At 34.3% G+C, this 23,828-nt stretch overlaps 1 protein-coding gene and 1 non-coding gene across 2 annotated transcripts in view; one reads left to right on the top strand and one right to left on the bottom strand.

The window, feature by feature from the left end:
- Nucleotides 1–23,828, top strand: part of DACH2 (dachshund family transcription factor 2) — a 656,741-nt gene that overhangs the window by 392,844 nt on the left and 240,069 nt on the right. The window contains exon 4 of the mRNA XM_060086468.1: nucleotides 18,202–18,333. Coding sequence (XP_059942451.1) covers nucleotides 18,202–18,333 — 132 coding nt within the window. The remainder of the gene's footprint in view (nucleotides 1–18,201; nucleotides 18,334–23,828) is intronic.
- Nucleotides 11,785–11,887, bottom strand: LOC132482862 (U6 spliceosomal RNA). The gene has a single exon (XR_009531020.1). It is a non-coding gene; the product is annotated as a U6 spliceosomal RNA (small nuclear RNA).

Genomic DNA, 23,828 nt, shown 5'->3' with positions numbered 1-23,828 from the left:
TTGCTCCTGTCTACATACGAAGAAACTGGAGTTCTGACACGTAAAGCGAATTGGACAAAGTAAAGTGTTAGAGCTGAAATTTGAGACCGGATTTACATATCTCCAGATCACCATGGTCTGGTGGTGGAAACTAGACTACATATTTCAAAGACTACTACTAACAATAATTATACTCTGTGTATATATTTATTATATTTATTGATTGCCCAGTGTATGCAGATGTTTTATTTTCATAATCCATCTTAATCCTCACAGCAACCACACAAGTTGTAAAGTATCATTTTCTTTATTTTATAAGTGAGAATACTGAGAATTTGCACAAGATCATACATCCACAAAGTAACTAAAACAGTATTTGAATGTAAATCTCTCTGCCTACAGAGCCTATAATCTTTCTTCTATGCTACATTGACCTTATAGAGAGATAGCAGCCATTTAATTGCCTAAAGTTTTAGCATAAGAATTTTCTACCCAAATTGGTAGTAGTTTATTTTCTACAAATATTGGTAATATTTGTGTCAACTTACATATGGTACATGTTAAGCACACATAAAGTAGCCAAATGTTATTAGAAAAAGTTCCTTTTTTACCATAAAAAAACTCTCAAATATAAGTATGATAAAAAAACATTATTTCTCAGCACAGAATACGGATTTTTCAACTTAAAAAGCCCAGTTTTGAACAATGCATCATGAAATAGCCTTGTGTATTAAAACATTAGACCATAGTGAAAACTTTTGCACTCAATTCTGCTTCCACCATCATTTAGTTATATGAATGGGCCAAGATTTTAACTTGTCTGCATTTCACTTTCCTTGTCTGAAAAATGAGACAACGTTCAATTCCTTTGGAATTATTGGGAGAATGAATTGAGACAGTGACAGTGTATGTTTAAAAAGGTATCATATTGCCAGACACAGTTTATGAGCTCAATGAATATTATTTTGGTGTTTGGTGGTTCAGTGCAAAATGTACTACTATATTTTGTTCATCATGAATAAAAAAGAAAATGTAAGAAAGCATCATTATTTTATAAAAACTTTTCTGTGTTTTTATTGTGTTTCTCTATGATATTTGATATCATAGAGATATAAAATGGATACATATATCTTATACAGTGCATAATATATATACTTGTTGAAATGTGCTAAGCTTAAATTGGACTACTTTGTAGAAATTTTCTGATGCTTAAATAATGTTATATATGTGAATGTTTTATGTAAACTATGAATCTATATATAGATGTAAACTATTATTAGTATTGATCTTTTAAATGGACAAATACATAGGTAGACCATAATATACAAAGTTAAAAGCCAATATTTTCTTTCAGATTTTTTATAAGTAGTTTTATCTTTTTATAGTTTACATTAGATTTCTTATAACTAAATGCCTTGTGTTTCGTCTAACTCTCAATTATATTTCAGTTATTTGGAAATAAATACACCTTTTAAAATTGAATGTTTTGGCAGATTTGGGAAGAAAGAAGAGTATATACTTGCTCATTTATATAAGCTACATGGAATTTCACAGTTGAATTGGCTTACCTACCATGTTTTATACTTTACTTACAACATCTATTTGCTCATTTTTTAATGTACACAGAATCGTCTCTCATGATGACTTAGATTCAGCTCTAGCTTTTTAAATCTCATACTTTCTGTCATGTGTTTTCTCCCAAACAGTCCAATTATTCATACTGATTTATAATTTTCTATGAAAATATACCTGATAGTCTAAAATGAATTTCCTTTAACTGGAAAATTATTTGTAAATGCTGGGAAAGAAACTTGATCATCAAGTATAACCAGGATCTCTAAAATATTTTTTTTTTAAAGGAAGAGAAGTTGAAATAGTCAAATACCTGTTTGAATAGGTCTTTTAGGAACCCTACCACATAAAAGCATAAAATAATTCTATGTAAAAATTTCCTTTGAAAAAGCAATGTCTGTTGTAATTGAATACTATGGTTTAGACTCAGGCAATCGAGATATGTCATATTTTATTTTCTATACATTAATCAAATATTCCCGAAAACCAGAAAATCATTCCCAGGCAAATGTTCTGTGTGAATTTCTTTTTACTGAAGTCAACAGGGACAAGCGAGGATATGGGAGAAATGGTTTTTAACCTAGTATCCTAAATACCTGTGAAATACATCAACCTATTTACCTCAAGAATATCTACCTATAAGGAATAAACTGTTTTGAAAATCATCCTATGCTCTCTGTGGCATTAACATAAACTCTTGAGACTTCTTCAAGCCATAGATCCTGACTGACATTGCTATTAAATAAAACATGGTCCTCAGGATTTGAGATGCTGCATAATACCCACCTATCATTTTTCCTCACAGGAACTGTGCGAGTGAATTACTGAATGAACAGAAAGACACAGTATCAGTTGTGCTTGGACTGATAATACAGTGTTTTGCCTTAGTCACTGTACCATTAAATGTATTACAATCACTCTGATGGTTTAATCACATTTAAAAATGGAAAATGTTTAGAGTTCTGCTAATGGAGGCATGCATTAAACACAATACCGATTCATTATAAACAGAGAAATTGCAATGCAGTTGGAAGGTAGACGTGAGGAGAAATAGTGTTCTATTTGTTAAGGCTCTAGCAACTAAAATATAAAATATTCCAATTAAATGTCCGTCAAAAAGATAAAAATGTTTTTACTAGTCACAAATTTTTATCATAATTTTAACATTAAGAAATATTTTAAACTCAAATGAACTTATTTCAATCTTTGATATGTGTAGCTAGCTTTCTAATGACTAGTTTTTTTATTGAGAAAAATTGCAACAAAAGTAAAATATGTTTTTTTTTAATTCACTGACTGCTTTACGTAGGTTGCAAATTTTAACTCTTATAATGGAAACATAACCATGATTGTTTGAAGGATGACTTTTCAAACTTATTCAATCAAATATCCATAGAATTAAAGTGGTTGAATTTTCATTTATTTAGATCTTCAGTGATTGAAATGTTCCATTTCCCCTTCCCCCACCTCTACCCTTCGGCACTAAAGGTAAAATCATTCCAGTCAACTGTTAACTGTTCCTTTATGGTCATAACTTTTAAAATGGAAAATCTAGTTACCTTTAAAGTTGTACATAGACAAAGGACATGAAATTGAATGGCCTCTTCTCATCAATCAAGTAACTGCTGAGACTGTCACTTGTGCTTTGTTCCCTGTCGCTTTCAGGATTAGAGTTGGCTAATTGTTTTGAAATATGGAAAATAATTCTTCCTTCTCCATGGGCAACATGGATAGCACCCTTCCCTAGCTTCCTTACCATCATTCACATAAAAAAAGGCATCAGAGAAGATAACCACTAAATGTTAATTGTATGCTTTCTGTCTTTTACATGCTTCCTCCTACTAGAGCTTTTTACCTTGAAGGATTGAAAAAAAAACCCTCAATGATCCCCTGACATATTGGTCTGTATTTTTTTTTGAAACTAGAATGCCAAACATATTGTAAAATCTGAGTCTCAAAAGTATTTTAATCTGAGCCTTCTATCCTCAGGATGTTTATATTTTGATTTGTTCCCGAGAACAGTTAGAAAGTTCTTTTGCTATTTTCTCTACTGTGCTTTATGTTTGTGATCGAGACAGACTGTGAAAGTGCTAGGGTAGAGGACTGAGGAGTGGGACAGTGCAGGAGAGGAAGAAATGGCACTGAATAATCTTTTGACAAGCAAAGAAAGAAAATAAAAGAAAGGAGAGAAAGAGGGTATCCTAATCTACCTCATGTTTTTCAAAGACAAGTAGATTTGCAGAGACCTCCAATTCTGGTTAGCTGTCAGTTTTCAGTACAGAGAGTCCTTAATCTTTTTGATTGACATCCACCTTTTTAGAGGCTAGTGTGACATAGGAACTATGGGTCTTTCTTTTAATAAAGTTGAAAAGTTTAAGATCTGTTGAAAAGAGGCTGTTGTATATGATGTTTCCTTTGACTTTTGTTTTCCCTTCTAGAATCATTTGCTAATCTATTCAATATTAATTTGGAAACTCAAGCTTCTCTTTAGAGTCACTGATCTTTGTGGTGATCCTTGTCTTAAAAAATTCCACTGGGTAAAGTCTTTTGATAGATGATGGGAAGCTGTCACTTAGAAATCTCTTACTCTTTTTTTTTTAAGCATTACAAGATGTAGATACTTAAAGACAGCTTGCACCTGCTAAGAGAAGTGGCACATTAGACAATTATTAGGATTACTCAAGAAATAAAACACAATATCTTAAACTTTCAGGCTGATAATCTGTAAGGTTTTGACAAAAGTTAATTTGGGGAGGCATGCATTATCTAGACAAGTGCTTGATAAATTAAATAGTATAACTCATCCCCACATCTCAAATAATGGCCTGTATTGTATACATAAGTCTATCAAATTATTGTAGTTTTAAGAATCATTGATTCATGGAACTAAGAAAAGTAACTCTTTTTTTTTCTAGCATTTTAATAATTAAAGAGCAGCATGGAAATGATAGAACTTTGGAGTTAGATAAAGCTTGGTTCAAAGCTCTGCCTTATTACTTATTCACTATATGATCTGACAGAGCTAATTAGTTTCTTCTACTCTCACTTTCCTCATTTGTATTATCTGCATAATAGTCCTTGCATTTTCATAGGGTGGTTTTGAAGATTAAATAAGATAATGTATATAATGTTCCTACATGGTACCTGGCATATAGTAGTGAGCTTAGCTTTTTGGTCTTCTTTTACATTGGCATTGTCCAATGATGAGCTACAAAGTAACAATAAAACTCTTCCAGCTCATGGAAAATGTACATTCAAGTGTGCTTAAAATTAAGAAGGCTCTTTGCTATTTACAAATTTGTGGTGGCTTCAATGATGCTTTTCTTTGAAGAACATTTCATAGGAAACTTTTGGGTTTTGAGTTCCCTTTTATGTTTTTTGAAAATATATCATGAATATCATTTGATAGTGGCACTTATAGATGAAGAAAATGTGTTTGCCACTATTATTTTAATACTAGCTAACAAAGTAGGAATCTCTTTTACTAAACTTTGCTAAATGCTAAAGTAATACAGAGCTATTAAATCCTCAAGAAGAAAGCCAATTCATTTCAGTCATGATATCACCTAAAACTGAAGTATTATATAAAAGCTAAACAATGCCAAATGGATTTGGCTGAGATCAAAAGCCAAACCTATTTCTTTTCTTTCATCTTCAGTGTTCCATTTCCTGGGAGTATGACCTTAGTCAAACATCTATTAAAGTTACCTTTTGATCTCAACCCCCTTTTGGGGTAAAAGAAATGTCAATCTTTAAATTTTTCTTCTAGAGACAATCACTCTATTGTGTTTTAATGTTCCAGTAGTGTGTGAGTAAATAGGATTCTCTGATATATGTGATAGAAGACTGGTTAAATGGGACAATCATTTTTGTGTCAGAGACAAGAATCAAAAGGAAGCATTCTTCAGAAGCTATTAACTGGAAAAAAATTCCCCCAGGTTAGTAGAAACATGTTAACTGGTCAGTCTGCTGCCTTTTTAGGTCCTTTGATGAAAATGCCTTGTAATTTGATAACAGGTAGCTGCTCATTTGTAATGTAATTTTCTCCTCACCAGTCATAGCTACTACATGACTAATCAGAGGAGAATACTTTTTCTCCACAGATTTTGTTAAATAAAAACTTTGTTTTAAAAATATCTTAAAATCACTAGGAAGGATTATGTACTTCTCATTCTTTCTTTCATATATTAAGTAAACTATAAGGAAATTTCCACGACATATAAAAGACAGAAGAGACATGACAGCACATGGTGATTATTTGAATTAAACAGAAAAAAGTGGTGTTTGATGTCAGTGTATGTATGTGTGTGTGAGTACTGTTTACCCGTATGTATGACTACATTCTGAGTATTGAAGATCTTTATAACACCTTTTCTAAACCTTTTTCTACATAATGGTAAATTCATTAGACATACATTTATTAAGTACTGCCTACAGCAAGGCAACATTCTATATCCTGCTATGAGTACAAAACTGAGTAAGACATAATGCCCTGCAGTAGCCTTCACAACCTTCTTCTTAGGTGGGAAAGTGATATAATCATAATAAGGCAGAAAGTAACAAATATGTTTATATAAATGTGTCTATATAAAGTACTGTGGGAATGTTCAAAGAAGAAGATTATTTCCAATTATAAGAATTAAAGCTTTTTGTAGTTGATGGCATTTAAGTTGTGCCTTAAAGATTGTTTAGGCTGCAGCTGTCAAGACAAGAATAAAAGCATTCCAGACAAAAGAGACAACCTACAGAGGTGTGAAGATGAGCTAGTACTGGTTTTGTATGAGCAACAGAGTGTTCAGTCTGGTTAGAGTGTGCAGTATATGATGGAAAAAAAGTGGAGCTTTACCTGTAGAGTTGGATGGGAGCAGATTGTGGAAGGTTGTAAATACCAGATTAAGAGCTCTGGACTTTATTCTATAAGAAGTGGTGGACCACTAAAATTTTTTTATGTGGGTGAGTAATGTGAAAATAATGCTATTTAAGAAAACATTACTGAGAAGTAAGAGATTATGGAATGTACTGGAGGTGGGGGAGAATTAGAGCCTGGGAGATTACTTAGGAAGTTCTTTAAGTAATCGAGCTAAGAAGGAATGTAGACCTATAAAAAAGTGATTGTGAAATTCTTAGTTCATTTTACAGAATCAAGATACCCCTTTTAGATTCATAATGTATGAGTTTGTAGTAATGTTGTTTAAAATTTGCTGTGTTTGAAATTACTGGTAACAGGAATACTAACTAAAAAGTAAAATGCACTTTTTGTCTATAAAATCTGATTATTTCATGCGGAACGTTTTGAAGTTCCTATGCTCTCAATTCAATTGCAACCAGCCAAAGGAAACCTTTTTTTTTTAATGTATCAGTCTTCCTGAGATACAAGGCAAAAAAAAAAAAAAAAAAAAAAAAAAAAAAACAGCACACATAACTAGACTAAGGCTCTGTTCCTTACAAACGTAGAGAGTAATAACTTGTTAAAAAGTTGTTTAATTTGACAGTGTTGAAGGGGCTTCATTACTAGGATCAGCAACAGGAAGAATAGTGATATAGATCATGTTGAAATGATACCTTTAACTAGAGAAAGCCATTATTTATGACAATCTGTTTGCACAAATTACTACACTCTTAATGGAAACACGGTCTTCCAAAAATATCAGAGACCTAGGAGGATAAGAAAGAAAAAGGCACAAATACATTGAAATGAAAGGGAATAAATAGAACATAGTTTGGAGAGCTGGAATCTGGGATGATGATTCTGTTCTTATTTATTGGTTCCGGACATAGTATCTTATTCACCAGAACAAAAGCCATGGAAATTTACAAGCCGCAAAAGATGGAGTTCCTTGTCTCATCATCAACATGGTGTAGTGTTCCTAACATTTTTCTGGACTGATCTGTCTGCATCTATCTCCCAGCTGTGTGTGTTTGCTTATCTCTAGCTATAGCAGTTTTGAGGTCAGACATTATTACCAAAATGTTTGGAATTCTGTCTTTAAAAATGGTTAGAAAAGAGACACATTTCTTTAGGGCTTCTATTTCATTTGATCCCTTTGAGTTAGTGCCCCCCTTTAGCAACCTCAAGCTATTGGTTGAAGCAGAAAAAATGGTTTGTATCTCTCTCTGAATTTATTGTTAATAGGACTGTGATGGAATTCGGGAAACCAGAAAGTATGTGCCACCTTATAAGTCATTCATTAGCCCCCAGCTCTGTGAAGAATCATTTTTATTGTGTGTGCATGCTTGTGTGTGTGTGTGTGTGTGTGTGTGTGTCCCCTCTATTAATGATCTGGCCTAGTTTTTTAATTTCAAATTATTTTTCTGTCACCCAAGCACTAACTAACTCGTGTCATAACTCGTGAATGATCAGATAAAGATGCTTCTGAGCAGGATGGATAGGAGTCAGAATCCTCCTTTGTAACTATTTGTTCTACTGGGCTATAATGAAATATTGCATGCTTGTAGTTCAACTATGTCACCTTAGTATCTTAACTGAGGATAATATTCTCCACAGAAATTTTAGGGGAAAATCATGCCCACTGGATATTTTTTTAGTATTGTATGGAAATACCTCATAATTCCCTAAACCCTGCCCATCTTGGCAATGATACTGCTCTCAGAAGAAAGGCAGCTCAATTTAAAGTAAAACTTCATATGTTGTGGAAGAATGCTTAGCCATGTCAACACTCTGACAGCCAGGTTTTTCTGGTCTTAGAAATTTAGAGAGTGTAGTTTTAATATGGAAATAAGAATATAAAAATCTTTTATTATACTTGGTTATTAAAAATGTAATGGACTGGTATGTTTCAAAAATGACAAAGGTCTTGAGTTATCACACTGCATTTTTTGAGGCAAAGTAACGTAAACTTTGAAAAATAATCTTGCAAGCTACCTTGTGTCCTTTGAAGATTCAAAAATAAGAACCAGGTTCTCACGGTACCTATTTACTGTGCCTTGTAACTCATATAGCAAATGTTCATGTTGTTGTTGGTTGTTTCAGGTAGTTCCAAGTAATTATACATTCTGATAGATAATAGAGGCATAGTTCTCAATATATTTATATTTCAAAACATGTAGGAACATATACATACAATTGAATATTATTATCATAGTGGGCATAATTTAGACTTTCTTCTTTTGTCTATATTTCTCCAGAGTTTTAGAATTAATCTCTTTAAAGTTTTAGATTTAAAAGAATTAGCATTCACATTTATTAAAATATTATACAAATGGAAGCCTCTGAGATGTGACCATTCATTTATTCATACGTTTGCATCAATACACCTATGGTTAACTTCATGTGCTCCTTAAATTGCAAATAAGATTAACTCTGTTGCAAAATTTTTCACATAATTATGTTTAATATAGCACATTGCTTTTCCTTCTAAAACAGATTCTTGACATATACTTCTTCAGTAAGCATAAGCATAAGCTGATGATAAAGAATGGCACCATCAGACAGTGAAAGAGTAAAACAAACACAGACCTATTGGCAGTTCCAGTGTTTGAGTGAACCATCTCTTTCCCCACTTCTTATGCTTGTTGTCATGTCTTGGCAGGAAGGTCAGGCAGATTGTGATTGTGGAGAGAATGCAAAATAGTCCTACTACTAGAAAACCATGCACAATTATTAGCGTTGGGCAAGTAAAGTAGACCTTTTTCTTCCTTCTGGCAGTGTCCCTCACAATACCCATTGGTTATTCTGCAGTCATTCACTGGGCACCACCAACTACCCACTACTATGTCAGGCACCAAGGAATGCAAAAAGTTAAGAATAATATAAAAAAAGAATAATATGTAGTTTCTTCAAGTAATGAGCTTGCAGCCTAGATAGGGGAGACATGATTAACATATAAAATTAATATATGACAAGTCAATAAATTGTTATCTTGGAAGTAATTATTCCATGTAGACTCATTGAAAGTTAATGGTGGATTGAACCTCATATTTTTAGGGACACTATTTTTAGAGTAGTTTTAGGTTTATAATAAAGTTGAGAGGAAGGTATAGAGATTTCCCATAAACCCCCTACATCCACAAATGCATAGTCTCCCCTATTATCAATATCACTCAGCAGAATGGTACATTTGTTACTAAGGATGAACCTACATTGACCCAACATTATAATCCGAAGTCTATAGTATACCTTAGAGTTCATTCTTGGTGTCATGCATTCTGTGGGTTTGAACAAATGTATAATGACATATATGCATCATTATGATGTTACTCAGTATTTTCAGTGCCTTAAAAATTCCCTGCTCTCCCTATTTGTCCCTGGCCCCTGCCTCCCACCCTGGCTCCATCTCTGACAACCACTGATATTTTTATTGTTTCAGTAATTTTGCCTTTTTCAGAATGTCACATAGTTGGAATCATACAGTATGTAGCCTTTAGGACTGGCTTCTTTCACTTAGTGATATGCATTTAAGGTTCCTCCATGTATTTTCATGACTTGCTAACTCATTTGTTTTTAGCGCTAAATAATATTCCATTGCCTGGATGTACCACATTTTATTTATCCATTTACCCATTGAAGGACATCATGGCTGCTTCCATGAACCTCATTTTTAAGAAAAGAATATTGATTCTGAGAGAGTGTAAAGTGACTCAGATAGGCATATAACTAACTATAGGTAAGTCCAGATTTAATATCCAGACCTTCTGATTCCTCATACAGTATTTTTTACATCATAATTTGGGCCACACAAGCACTCTTCTTGCAATTTTCTCAGGTCTTTCCTGATGTTATATATTACACCTTGATTATCATAAATATGCAGATTATCTTAAAATGCAGGGTTTTCTGACCAATCAACGTTTCAAGATGTTTTGCTGGATTTTTTGGTTTTTATATAAGTAGTATATAAATATTTAGGATGCAAATGTCATAATGTTGAATACAAATAACAAAGAATCATTTTAGTAGCTCTATGGGCAACAGACCATGGCAGTGTTTGAGAACTACTATCTAGAAGAGTGGAAAATCCATTGCACAGTTGATTCTCTGGCACTTATGGCAGATACAAGGGAAAACCAACTACTTACAAGCCATGAGTGGCAGTGATCTTCAAGAAGCCAATTACCTTTCTGGAAGGTGGTTTGTTATCAGTGTTTAATATTCTCATAGTGGCAGTTTAATATCTTTTAATGAACACAAAATACATTTGAATTGTCATTAGCTACTACACAGAAGTTAGCACTGCAGCTTAATTTTAGACCAAAATAAATTTGTAATTTGAGGCTAAGTTCCTATTTATTTTATTTCTAAAGGAAAATGGGTAGGAAGTTTTCCTCCTGAATTTGCCTTCTAAATAAATATATTTTATTTAATCTAATTCTGAAATGTATTGCTCGTTTTCCACACAGGCAAAACTGGCTTTCCAAAAAGCAGCAGGAATTCAAGTCTTATAGCTGCAGTGAGCAGAACAAATCATGTAGAGAAAATGAAATTCCACAAAAATCACTGATCACTTTTTTATATTAATATCCTTAGTGAGAAGTCTTAAACTATATCTTCCTAAACATCTTCTGATTACCTGAAATGCATATTTCAAAAATACATTTAGTAAACTGAATTTCCTTTTCAATCTGGAATGTATCTGAAGGCAAATGACTTTTATTATAAATTTGAACTTGGCTAGGTTTGTTTCTCTTTCTCTCCTATTAATTCTGTAAATGCTAATCTTGCTCATTTCTATTAATTGGTGATACCTGCTGCAGAGCAATACCAAATCATCTAAATGTAGGCCTCACTTCAGTTGATTACTGTTATTATTGATTTGCTACTCAAAATTAAATTGAGCTAATGGATCACTATTTGTTTTTCAGCTTTCTTCTAAGAATGTGACTTTTTTCTGTGGCTGTCTGTTTCTATAAATTAAAGTTATAGTTCAGATATTATATATTTTATTGTATAATATATATTTTATTGGCACCATAGAGTCAAGCACACTGCAAAATAGAAATTAATTTTGGTTAACATGCTTAAACTTAAACTTAAATACTTTCTTTGAGCAACTATGGGAGAAAAATAGCCACAAATTTGGTAGTATGCCAGAATTAATAATCTTTTTCTTCTTTTATATCCTTGTTATCAGTTTTGATTCATAAGAGATCACTGACTTGACCAAATATGTTTTCTTTTGCTCTGATAAAATACACATAGCATAAAATTTACAATTTTAACAATACTGTTCAGTGGTATTTAGTACAATACATTCACACTGTTGTGTAACTATCACCAAATATGTGGAACATTCCACAAACTTGCATTTTATCCTTGTGCAGGGGCCATGGTAATTTTCTCTGTTTTGTTCTAATTTTAGCATATGAGCTACTGAAGCTAACACCTAAATATGTTTTATAAAGTGTCAAAAATCTCTTTGAGACTAAGTAGAAAAAGTAAAATAAGTTGACTAGTGAAACAGTATTCAAACTCATTTTGGTATATAAACTGTTAGCTTTTAAGTATTTATCTGGCTTATTGAATTTGATAGGTATCTGAGAGACCATATTTCATAGACTGGTAGGTAGGTTTCTTATCTGGTGGGATGGTCTATTTGAAGAAATCCTGCACTTGAGGATGGAAGGGCTCTGGAAGGAGGTTGCTGCAACAGTTCTTAGCTTCCTGCCTTCTTGAGCTAACTAGTTATGGGGACAGCTACTCTTGTCCTAATGTCAGAAATTTGAGGTGTTTTGTCACCCTTAATCTATATCTAATGCATACCCTCTCCTAGACTTACGATGGGATTTGCTGGGTGTGCCATTGCTGGTTTGAAAATCAGACCAATGGGAAGTCAGGGCTGCAAGGCATTAGAAATTATCTTGACATGTCTACTCTATAATACTCTACAGAAATGCTCTAATAAGGTACCTAAGGACGTGTATAACCTACAAGAAGTTGTACGTACCATTAGAAGAATTTTCATAGCTCAAATTTTCATAAATAAGAAATGGTCTATTGAATGGTACCAACAACATAATTAATAATTGTCAGTGATTATGTTTAAAAACCTGGAACATTTCTAATTTAAAAGGATATCACCAAAGTCAAGTATAACTGATGATTACTCAACAAGATAGTAGTTAGCTTTGTGTAAACTGTGAAAATTCCTGATATATATCAATATATATTGAATAGGTATTCCATGAAAATGAGTTTCATTATTCAAAATGTTTAGAAAATGTAGTGTGCTCTCTGCCTCTTTTGGAAAATCACAATAAATATTAGCATATTATAAGCTTTGAAACTACCTGCATTAAAGAAGCCTGGAGCCAATGTGCCTGAGTTTAAAGCCCAACTTCAAGGTTTATTAGCTATGTGACATTAGACATGTTTTTCAGTTTCTGTGATTGTTTCCTTATCTGAAAAATGGAAATAGTGATGGTACTTCCCTCTGAAGGGTTTTGTGAATATTAAATAAATAAATATGTAAAGAACTTACAACAGTGTGTGGCATATGATAAGTGCTATATGAAGTTTGTTATTTTCAACCCAGTTTTCTCAGTTGGTCATGGAACTCCCTCACCTTCCCTTTTTTTATTTAAACAATTCTCTTTTGACATTTTATGAAACAAGCAGGCAAATGGAAAATAATTTGGAAGATGTTGGTATAGGTTCAATAGGGTGTTTCTTTCTTGCTTTTAATCTTTTAACATTAGATATAATTGGAACATTTGAAGAGATTATTAGACTTTCAAAGGCATTTAAAAATGCCTTTTATGCATTTTCAGAAGGGTCTACAGGAAAATAAACAGTTGCTTGGCAACCTGGAATTTTGTTCTAAACTGCTTTTCATTTTTGGAGGGATATTATTAATGCAACACTTCGTTAATTTAATTAAATGCTATTTTTAAAATATAAAACCATGTTGCAGTGAACTGATTTACCATTTCATTTAATTGTAAACCTCAAGATTTGATTACTCATAATTCCCCTTTAGTTAATTTACTTATTCACAGTTTTGAAAGAAAAGCTTTCAAACTAATATGAAGAGATAGGCACAGTATAACCAATTAGGAAACTATAAAATTGCCTTAATTTTTGTTCAATCATTGCTGCAAATCCAAATTCACTTTTTTCCCCCTGTAAATTTTTCTATGAACCATGGATTTTTTTTCCCACTGCACTTCTAGGTTGAGGACTATAGATCACATAAAGTTATAAGTCTAATGCTTGTTTACTAGTGAGAAAGGAGTGCAAGAAAAAAATTGCTTTAGAGCATGCATGGATAACATCAATACAAAACCAGAAGTTTGACAAAACTATACAGTACAAAGTAAATCTAGTCAGAATTATTGCTTCATAAAGGACTGCAAAGACCACTTAGTCTAACCCCTTCATTTTTCATATTGAGTAATCTGAAGCCTTGAGAAGTTATATGACATGATTTCTCCCTTGTTCTGGTCAGTGACTTATAATGCCTCTCTTCAAACCCATTTAGAGAGTTTTAAAGAAATTAAAATCAAGATTAAGAAGGTTGGATTTAGTGGACAAAGCACTAAGGGTACATGTCAGGAGACATGAGTTCTCATCCTAGCTCTACTGTCTGTGTTGTATTAAGTCCCTCACTTTTTCTCTCTAGGATTCAGTTTTTCATTTGTAAAATGGAGGGGTTGGTTTAGATATTCATTAAAGTTCTTGTGACTCTTAAGAACTATTTTCACCACTCTAAGTCTGAATTTGGAGCTTGTATACTTACCAACTGTAATAATAATCAATCACACACACACATGTGTGCACATGTGCATACACATGAAATTATGATATGTTGGACACTTTCATATTGTTATGTTGAATTTTAGATTAGGAAGTGAATGTAAATGATCATAAAGGCTGTACATTATGACTTGGTCAATAATTATAGTGACTAGACATGAGCCAATTATGAAAGTAGGTGAACAAAAATGAAAGGTGCTGAGGTTACAGAAGTAAATGTGCAAGTATCAGAAAATGCAAAAGGTGAATATTTTCCCAGTAACACTGAGCCTCTGCCTTGACAAATTATATTCAATCAGTTAAATATATGTAATTTGAACAAAATGTAAAAATTACCATTTTCAAACTCAGTCACTGAAAAAGACAACTTTTATGCTTCTAGATATTTATATAGATATTTACCTATAATTATAGCATTTTCATTTTTAAAGGCATGTTTCATTCTCATTAAAGTATTTTCTACTTGTCTAAAGTGAGCTGAAATTCTGGTTCCCAAGTAAAATTTAACTCAGCAGCTCCTAAATCAGCTTGTTCTTTGTATGTGTTATTCCAGGGCTGCATTTTGAGAACTTGGTGCCAGGAGCTAATTTGCTGTTTTAAATCCATCTTTGTTACACTGAGCCACATCCTGAGGTTAAGAATTTAAATGGACAGTTGAATAAAAGGATAAATTGCTAATAAAATATCAAATAAACCATAACATCTTTTCCATTGCTTTCCATGTGTTTGATTATGGTTTTCCCCAAAGACAGATATTCAGATGCTGTACTGAAGACTCAACAAATAGGATTTAAGATTTCATATGTTTGAAGTCAATGCAATATGGACCATGAGGCAATATGAAACATAAATTAGAGGCTAGGCCTCTAAACTTCAAATCAAATGTAAGGAGATATAAAAATACAAGTAATAATATGAGACTGTATGTGATAAGGGAATCATATCCGTTTAGAGATTTTCATTAATTCATGTTTGAACTACTTCAGTACTTAAACAAATACATCTAGATCCCATCAGGAAACTTGAGTTTTGGTCCATATTTTCCCCTAAATAACTTGTCTATGACATGTCATTGTGAGACTATTTCCTCATCTTCAAAATGAAGAGATTGAACTAGATGGTTCCTAAATATCTTTGTAGTGCTATTATATTATGATTCTTTACCACCTTAATGTTACTTTCTGAATTTACTCACTGATTTTTTCTTCACTGATATCATACAGATAACATTTGCTTGAAAGAATGCATAGATATTGGAACTTAGCACATTTTTTATGAATTAAAAATATGAGGGGACTCTTGCTCATTAATTCTTAGTGTCATTGTGTGAGACACACATTTTACCTGGAATTTCTTGTCTATATTTTGTCAACTTTTATTTTTCACAGTGCAAGAATCCATACAGTGTTCACAAAAATCCACTATTTATACTTCCAATAATGGAACAACTAATAAGTTAATAATTATTAGAGTCAAGATCCAGTTCTGAATTGCTAGTCAGGGGAGCTGATATAAATTTTGGAAACATTTTCATTTTTGGGGTGCTCAGCCCTAGCAGTCCTAAGCAGGATCCCTTTGTTTAAATCATTGCCATCATATTTTCTGCCCAGAGTTACCCTAGGATTTTGGACAGGCCAATTTGAGCGATTGTTATTCAGTAATGCCAAATATGGCAAGAAAATCTCTGGGGCTATCTAGGAAATGTGCAAATGTATACCATCATTTCAGATATTAAAGCAATTTTCTTTCAGATACTTTCTTTGCCATGATTCATAGACAAGCTAGTGTGGTGAAAAGTTTGCTTCATTTTGTGTTTTCCATGTATTGTAAAAAGTGCAGAGTGGCAAAGCAGAACTGCAGTGATTCCACCAAACATAGACAGTAAGATGTTCTAGGCTGTACTTACTTCCCCTTACACCTTTGATAAGGATTCACTCTGCCCCTTAGAGTCAGATTTTGCTAATAATAGTAGTTATATATTCTTTTCTTTTTTTAAAAAATTGGGGTATAGGGCCTCCCTGGTGGCGCAGTGGTTGAGAGTCCGCCTGCCGATGCAGGGGATACGGGTTCGTGCCCCGGTCTGGGAGGATCCCATATGCCGCGGAGCAGCTGGGCCCGTGAGCCATGGCCGCTGGGCCTGCGCATCCGGAGCCTGTGCTCCACAACGGGAGAGGCCACGACAGTGAGAGGCCCGCATACCGCAAAAAGAAAAAAAAAATAAATAAAAAAAAATAAAAATTGGGGTATAGTTGCTTTAAAATGTTGTGCTAGCTTCTGCTGCACAGCAAAGTGAACTAGCCATATGTATACACATGTCCCCTTCTTTTTGGATTTCCTTCCCATTTAGGTCACCACAGAGCACTGAGTAGAGTTCCCCGTGCTATACAGCGGGCCTTCATTAGTTATCTATTTTATACCTAGTGGTGTATATATGTCAATCCCAATCTCGCAATTCACCCCACCCCCTCCTTACCCCCCGGTCCACATGTTTGTTCTCTACATCTATGTCTCTATTTCTGCTTTGCAAGTAGGTTCTTTTGTACCATTTTCATCTATACCACTCATCTGTACCATTCCACATATGTGTTTATATACGATATTTGTTTTTCTCTTTCTGACTTATTTCACTCTGTATGACAGTCTCTAGGTCCATCCACGTCTCTACAAATGACCCAATTTCGCTCCTTTTTATGGCTGAGTAATATTTCACTGTATATATGTAACACATCTTCTTTATCCATTCATCTGTTGGTGGACATTTAGGTTGCTTCCATGTTCTGGCTATTGTAAATGGTGCTGCAGTGAACATTGGGGTGCATGTGTCTTTTTGAATTATGGTTTTCTCAGGATATATCCCAGTAATGGGATTGCTGGGTCATATGGTAGTTCTAGTTTTAGTTTTTTAAGGAACCTCCACTCTTTTGCAACAACCAATACATGCCTTCTTTTCTTTGATTTGCATTTGCAGGGGAGAATGATTTCACTGAATTCTAAAATACTGTTTTAAATCTGCCTGATTTTTTTTTTCTTTTTGGCCTGTGGTACCAGTGCCCCAGTAGATGGTTAGGGATTTCAATACTATTTAAAAATAATTTAGTTGAATTCACTAGACGTTTTGAAGGGCATTGGTGGAGTACAGATTGATCTATTTTAGTACCTATTTCCTGATATATTTCTATGGTTTTGCTGGATATAGACTTCCTATGAGGAAGAATTTCACACTTATGCACTCATATTTTATCTTTGGGTTTTTTATTCCTACCTCTTTGTACCATTATATAGAGTTTTAAAATTGCATTGTATTAATACAAAAGAATGTAATTATACTACAAGGGCTGGCACACTTTCAGAGGTGGCCTGCCAGGTTTTCATTTATTTGTTTCCTCAGTATATAAGAAGGAGACCAGTAAAAGTGTATAAAGACTACTTTGTGTTTCCTCCCCTTAATTCTTCTTTCTAAGGTAACTCTTGCAAGGAAGGTAGCCCATTCTTTAGCAGAAGTGCCAGCAAGGATATTCACTAGAAAGTCGCTCCTTCTAGCATTTCAGAGTGCTTCTTCCGACAATGTTTTAAATGGATTTTAGTGCATGGTGAGCTCTGTCTAAAACAACTGTCCAGAGCTCTTAATAGACACCAGAACACATTAGCAAGAGTTTTGGAATTTCTCAGACAATTTTCACATTATGCTGTCTGTTTTCTCTGTGCTGTTTTCAATTGGGAATCAGACCCATAATGCTTTTTCAGATTTTCAAACTGTCCATTGTAAGAAGAAGTTATTACAGGAGTTGAAAATTACTTTGTTAAAGGATATTATTCATAAATCAGACTTGGGTTTACTTTTGGCTTGTGCTGTGCAGCACAGGCCTGTTAAAGAAATGTATCCAGTCTTCAGTCACATTAAGAAATGGTCCCTGTTTTAAAAGGAATGGTTCTGCTTTTAGGTATAACAGCTGCAGCAATGGCTGAGGCAATGAAGCTGCAGAATATGAAACTTATGGCTATGAACACTCTTCAGGGAAATGGAAGCCAAAATGGGACCGAATCAGAGCCTGATGATCTTAATTCTAATACAGGTGAGTGTCTTCAGGAATCCAAAGCAAATGACTCTCATTGCTTTACTCTGGAAAGGGAGAGAGGAAGGCTGAGGGGAGAGGAGAGAATAATATGTATACTTTGATTATCAGCAGTTAGTACAAAAGGAGGCTTAACGTTACCTCTAACTTGTACATTGAAATTAGAAAATTATTATGGGTCAGAATCCCATTTCAGGAAACATTGATTTATCTCCATTGTTTTGTTGTGGTGGGGTTAAATTCTAATTTTTATAGTGCTAACTATTGCACCTTTTGATTGTGAAAAGCTGCCTCCTTCAGTTTCACCTCAGGCTTCTTCATTTTTCTGTAAATAATTTGCCACTGAAATGCAGTTCTGAAAATCCACCTTTGCTTCAAACCAGAGTACCACCTCCTTAGATACGTGAGGGTGCTGGGAGACTTGAGGAATTATTGGCAGGGGCTAAAGATGTAGAACAAGAAGAAGCAAAGAAAAAAAGATGGAAAAAGGAGAGACGAGAAAGATGCCTGTGGAGTGGAATGTCCCCTCCTTTCTTAGTAACTGGATTTTTTTCCTTGACCCTGTGATAACTGTACCTTGACTTGATCATAAGATCACCCCTGAGATCTCTTTTGGAAGTAGGTGGGATTATAACTATCAACATACATGAATGGATAAATAAATAAATAAAATGTAATTTTAGTGGGGAATAATAAGGGGCAACCTAGGATGGTCTTAGGAGCCACAGGCTTCCAATCTGCGTTTGCAGTTAAATTCAATATAATGTGATAGGCAAATAGGTAGCAGCCTTTTCTCTCTTCTTTTCATCTTCTAGAATTTCAAGCATGGTAAGTCTTTATTTTGGAGGGAAAAGGAGAGAGGAATTAAAGAGGGACATTATTGAGTCAAATCAGTATGATAAACTCATTTAAAGCTGAAGTGTTCATGGTGAATTATAGAGTGAGAATGGTCTTCAACCAGTGCTCACATTGGGGAATAAATGGAAACATGTTCAGTTTTACATCATATAAGTTTGAGGTGTACAAAGTGTTGATTTGATACACTTATACATTACAATATGATTATCACAACCGTGTTAACTAACACCTCTGTCATGTCATAATTATCATTTCTTTTGTGTAATGAGACATTTTAAGATTGTATCTCTTAACAACGTTCAAGTATTTAATGGAGTATCATTAACGCTAATCACAATGTTGTACATTACATACCCCAAATTTATTCCTCTTCTGTCTCCCATGTTAACTCATTTATTTCTTACCAAATTTTTGGAAAAAAGGGAAATTTTAATATTCCAATTTTTTTTCAGATTGGGAAACAGAGGAACAGAGTGTTTTGGCTTTGCCCATAATCACAAAGCTAGTAAGTGGCAGAGCTAAGTATCAATCCCATATATGGTTAAGTCCAAAATGTTTAATATTTTCACATTCTTCCTCCACTTCAGTGTTGTTTTGCAACAGGAATTTTTTAAAATTTATGTTCATTTTTGACTGTGTTGTGTCTTCATTGCTATACATGGACTTTCTCTAGTTGTGGTGAGCGGGGGCTACTCTTCATTGTAGTGTGGAGGTTTCTCATTGCGGTGTCTTCTCTTGTTGTGTAGCACTGGCTCTAGGCATGCGGGCTTCAGTAGTTGTGGCACGCTGGCTCAGTAGGTGTGGCTCATGGGCTCTAGAGCGCAGGCTTAGTAGTTGTGGCACATGGCCTTAGTTGTTCCACGGCAGGTGGGATCTTCCTGGACCAGGGCTCGAACCCATGCCTCCTGCATTGGCATGAAGATTCTTAACCACTGGGCCACCAGGGAAACCCAGGAATTTTATTTTATTTAACCTCTGGAATAAAGTTTTTATGATGAGGATACAGTAATAAACTTATGATCAATTTCCTAGTCTTAACACCTCTCTTAACTGATACTGGCTTTAAAATTTTTTGGTGTCTTGGAAGTGACCAACATTTTACAGGAAGCCACTTGCAAATAAAAATAATGTTTTGTACCAATAAAATTAGTAGGATCTCAAGGAATAATTTCTGTCATGTTTTTCTCAGGTATACCAGTTTCTGAAAAAGACTTTCTATAAAACTTCTATGTTGTTCCTTTATAAAAAGACAACAAAAATATTTTGAGAACTATACTGGTTACCTAATTTCTGACTTAGTAAATAGTTAATTTTCCTGGTTAACTATAAGCTGACTTAACTCCAGGTATCCATCGTTGTGAAAAAAGAAAGTAGTAGGTTTCCATCTATGTATGTTATACATGATGTTATAGAAATGGAATTAGAGTAGTCACTGTGCTTGACTTTAAGTGTAAATGGATTAAACGCACCAATTAAAATGCACTGAAAGGGTGAATGGATAAAAAAAAAATAAGATCCAGCAATATGATTAGGTTGAAAGTGAAGTGATGGAAAAAGGTATACCATGCAAATGGTAATGAAAATAAAGTAAAAGTGGCCATGGTTATATCAGAAAAAATGGACTTTAAGTCTTAAACTATTTTTAGAAACAAAGAAGGTCATTATATAATTATAAAAGGGTTAATTCAATAAGAAGCTATAACATTTATAAATATATGTGTACCCAGTAGCAGAACACTTAAATGTATAAAGAGAACATTGACAGATCTGAAGGCAGAAATTGACAGCAATACAATAACAGTAGGGAAATTCAATATCCCACTTACAATAATGGAAACAACATCCAGACAGAAAAGCAATAAAGAAAAATCTTACTTGAACAACACTATAAACCAAATGGACATAACAGAAACTTACAGAACTTTCTACCTAACAGCAGAAGAATACACATTCGTTTCAAGCACACAGAGAACATTTTTCTGGATAGATCCCATGTTAGGTCACAAACCAAGTCTTGACAAATTTACCAAGATTAAAATTATATCAAGTATCTTTTCCAACCACTGTGAAATAAAACTAGAAGTCAATGACAGCAAGAAAATGGGAAAAATTATAAATATGTGGAAAATAAGCAATACTCTCTTGAGCAACCATTGAGGAAAATCAAGAGAGGGAATCAAAAGAACATTTAAAAAATATCTGGAGACAAATAAAATTGAAAATAAAACATACCAAAACTATGGAATGCAGCAAAAGTAGTACTAAGAGGGAAGTTTATATTTAAAAAATACAAAGTATCAAATAAACAATCTAATTTTACACCTCAAGGAACTAGAAAAGGAACAAACCAATTCAAAAGTTAGCAGAAGGAAATAATAAATAAATTAAAATAAATAAATAAATAAATAATAAATCAAGTGAAGGATTAGAAAGCAATAGAAAAAAAATCAACACAACTAAAGTTGGTTTTTTTTGAAAAGATAAAATCAACAAAACCTTAATTAGACAAAGATAAAAGAGAGAAGACTTAGATAAATAAAATCAGGAATAAAAGAGCAGGCATTTAAATGGTACCTCAGTAACATAAAGGATCACACAGGACTAATAAGCACAATTATACATGAACAGACTGGATAACCTAGAGCAAACTGATAAATTCCTAGAAATATACAACCTACCAAAACTCAATCAAGAGGAACTAGAAACATGGATAAATCAATTATTAGTAACGAAGTTGAATCAGTAATCAAAAACCTCCCAACCAAAAAAACAAAAACAAAAACAAAAAACAAAAAAGCCACCACTGCCACCAACAATAACCCAGCTCCAGATGGTTTCTCTGGTGAATTTTACCAATGTCTAAAAAATTAACTCCAATCTTTTTCAAACTCTTCCAAAAATTGAATGGGAGGGAGTACTCCCAAGCTCATTTTACAAGCTCAGCATTACACTGATAATAATTCCAGATAAAGATGCTACAAGAAAAAAATTAAAGGCAAATATTACTGATGAGTACAGAGGCATAAATTCTCAGTAAAATACTAGCAAACCAATTTTAACAGCACATTAAAAGGATCATACACCATGACCAAGAGGGATTAATCCTTGGGATGCAATGTTGGTTTAACATATGCAAATAATCAGTGTGATACAAAAAAAATAAATGAAAGAATAAAGCCACATGATTATCTTAATGGGCAAAGAAAAAACACTTGACAATGTTCAACATCCACTTATGATTAAAACTCAACGAAAAGGTGTAAAAGAAAATTAACTCACAGCTTATAGACCATATATGAAAAGCCCACAGCTAACATCATAATCAATGGAGAAAAACATAAAACTTTCCCTCTATGTTCTGGTACAAAACAAGGATGCCCATTTTCAACACCTGCTCAACATATTACTGGAAGTCCTAGCCAGAGCAATTAGGTAAGTAAAAAGAGTAAAAAAAGCACCCAAATCTGAAAGGAAGAAGTAAAGTTATTTCTATTTGCAGATGATATGATCATATATGTAGAAAACTCAACAACGACAATAAAATAATTAGAACTAAAAAATGAATTCAGTAAAGATGCAGTATACAAAATCAATATACAATATGTTAAGATGGCAGAGTAGGAGGACACTGAGCTCACTTGCCCTCATGAGCACATCAAGAATACAACTACATGTGGAACAGCACTTTCTGAATATGAGCTGGAGATTGGCAGAATGGCTTTTCTGCAACCAAGGCTGTAAAGAGAGATCCATGCAGAGTCGAGCAGGAAGGGAGGAGAAGTGATCTGCTTGGGTCCCACATCCCTAGCTGGCGACCCAGAAAAGGAAGAGGATATCATGTGCTCTGGAATCCTCTCTGGGGAGTGAAGGGTATGAACCACATATTAGGCACCCCAGCCATGGGGTCTGACAAGGAAGATGAGCTCCCTTAGCTTGTTTGAAAACCAGTGAGGCTTACTGGAGATCTATAAGAAACCAAGACTGCTCTTGAAGAGCCCATGCACAAGCTTGCTTATTCCTGGTCACAGTATGATGACAACAGATTGAAAAGTTCCTGGGGCTCTGGCTGGCCTGCCAGGACAACCCCAGTATGCCCAAGCCTGCACGAGGCTCTTACTCCAGTCTCTCTTGCCATTGCTAATGAGAGAGTGCACACTTGGAAGGAATGAAGCTGGCTTGGACCCTGGCCCTGTCTCTGACAAGGGTGGAAGCGGCCGTTGCTAGCAAGTGTGTCCTTGCCCCTTTTGTGGGGAGCAAAATTGGTTCCAAGGTGGAGACCGTCATTCCCAGTGGACTGAAACCAGCTCAGTAGTGTGGCACCAAAACCTCTGGTTCCAACCCAGTCTCTAACTAAGGTGCACATGGTGAGGAAAAAGTTAAGCCAGCACAGAAGTGCAGCACCAAGCCCTCAGGCCCCAGTCATGACCCCAATCTAGAAAGAGACTAACATCAAAACCTGGAGACAAAAAAAAATCTACCTCGGGGCTCATGCTACAAACCCCTTGGTCCCTGCCCCAGCCCCAGCCCTTAAAGTGGTAGTGGCCACTGAGCCTAGGAGAAACCCTGACTCACACCTGGTTCTGGCTCTAGCCTCTCTAAATCCAGTCTTACCAATGAAGGTGGTGGCTGGACATCCG

Source organism: Mesoplodon densirostris, chromosome X (assembly GCF_025265405.1).
Source record: "Mesoplodon densirostris isolate mMesDen1 chromosome X, mMesDen1 primary haplotype, whole genome shotgun sequence".
In the NCBI taxonomy this organism is placed as follows: Eukaryota; Metazoa; Chordata; class Mammalia; order Artiodactyla; family Ziphiidae; genus Mesoplodon; species Mesoplodon densirostris.
Note: the sequence above shows the minus strand (reverse complement) of the source record. Positions and strands in the feature narration are given on the sequence as shown.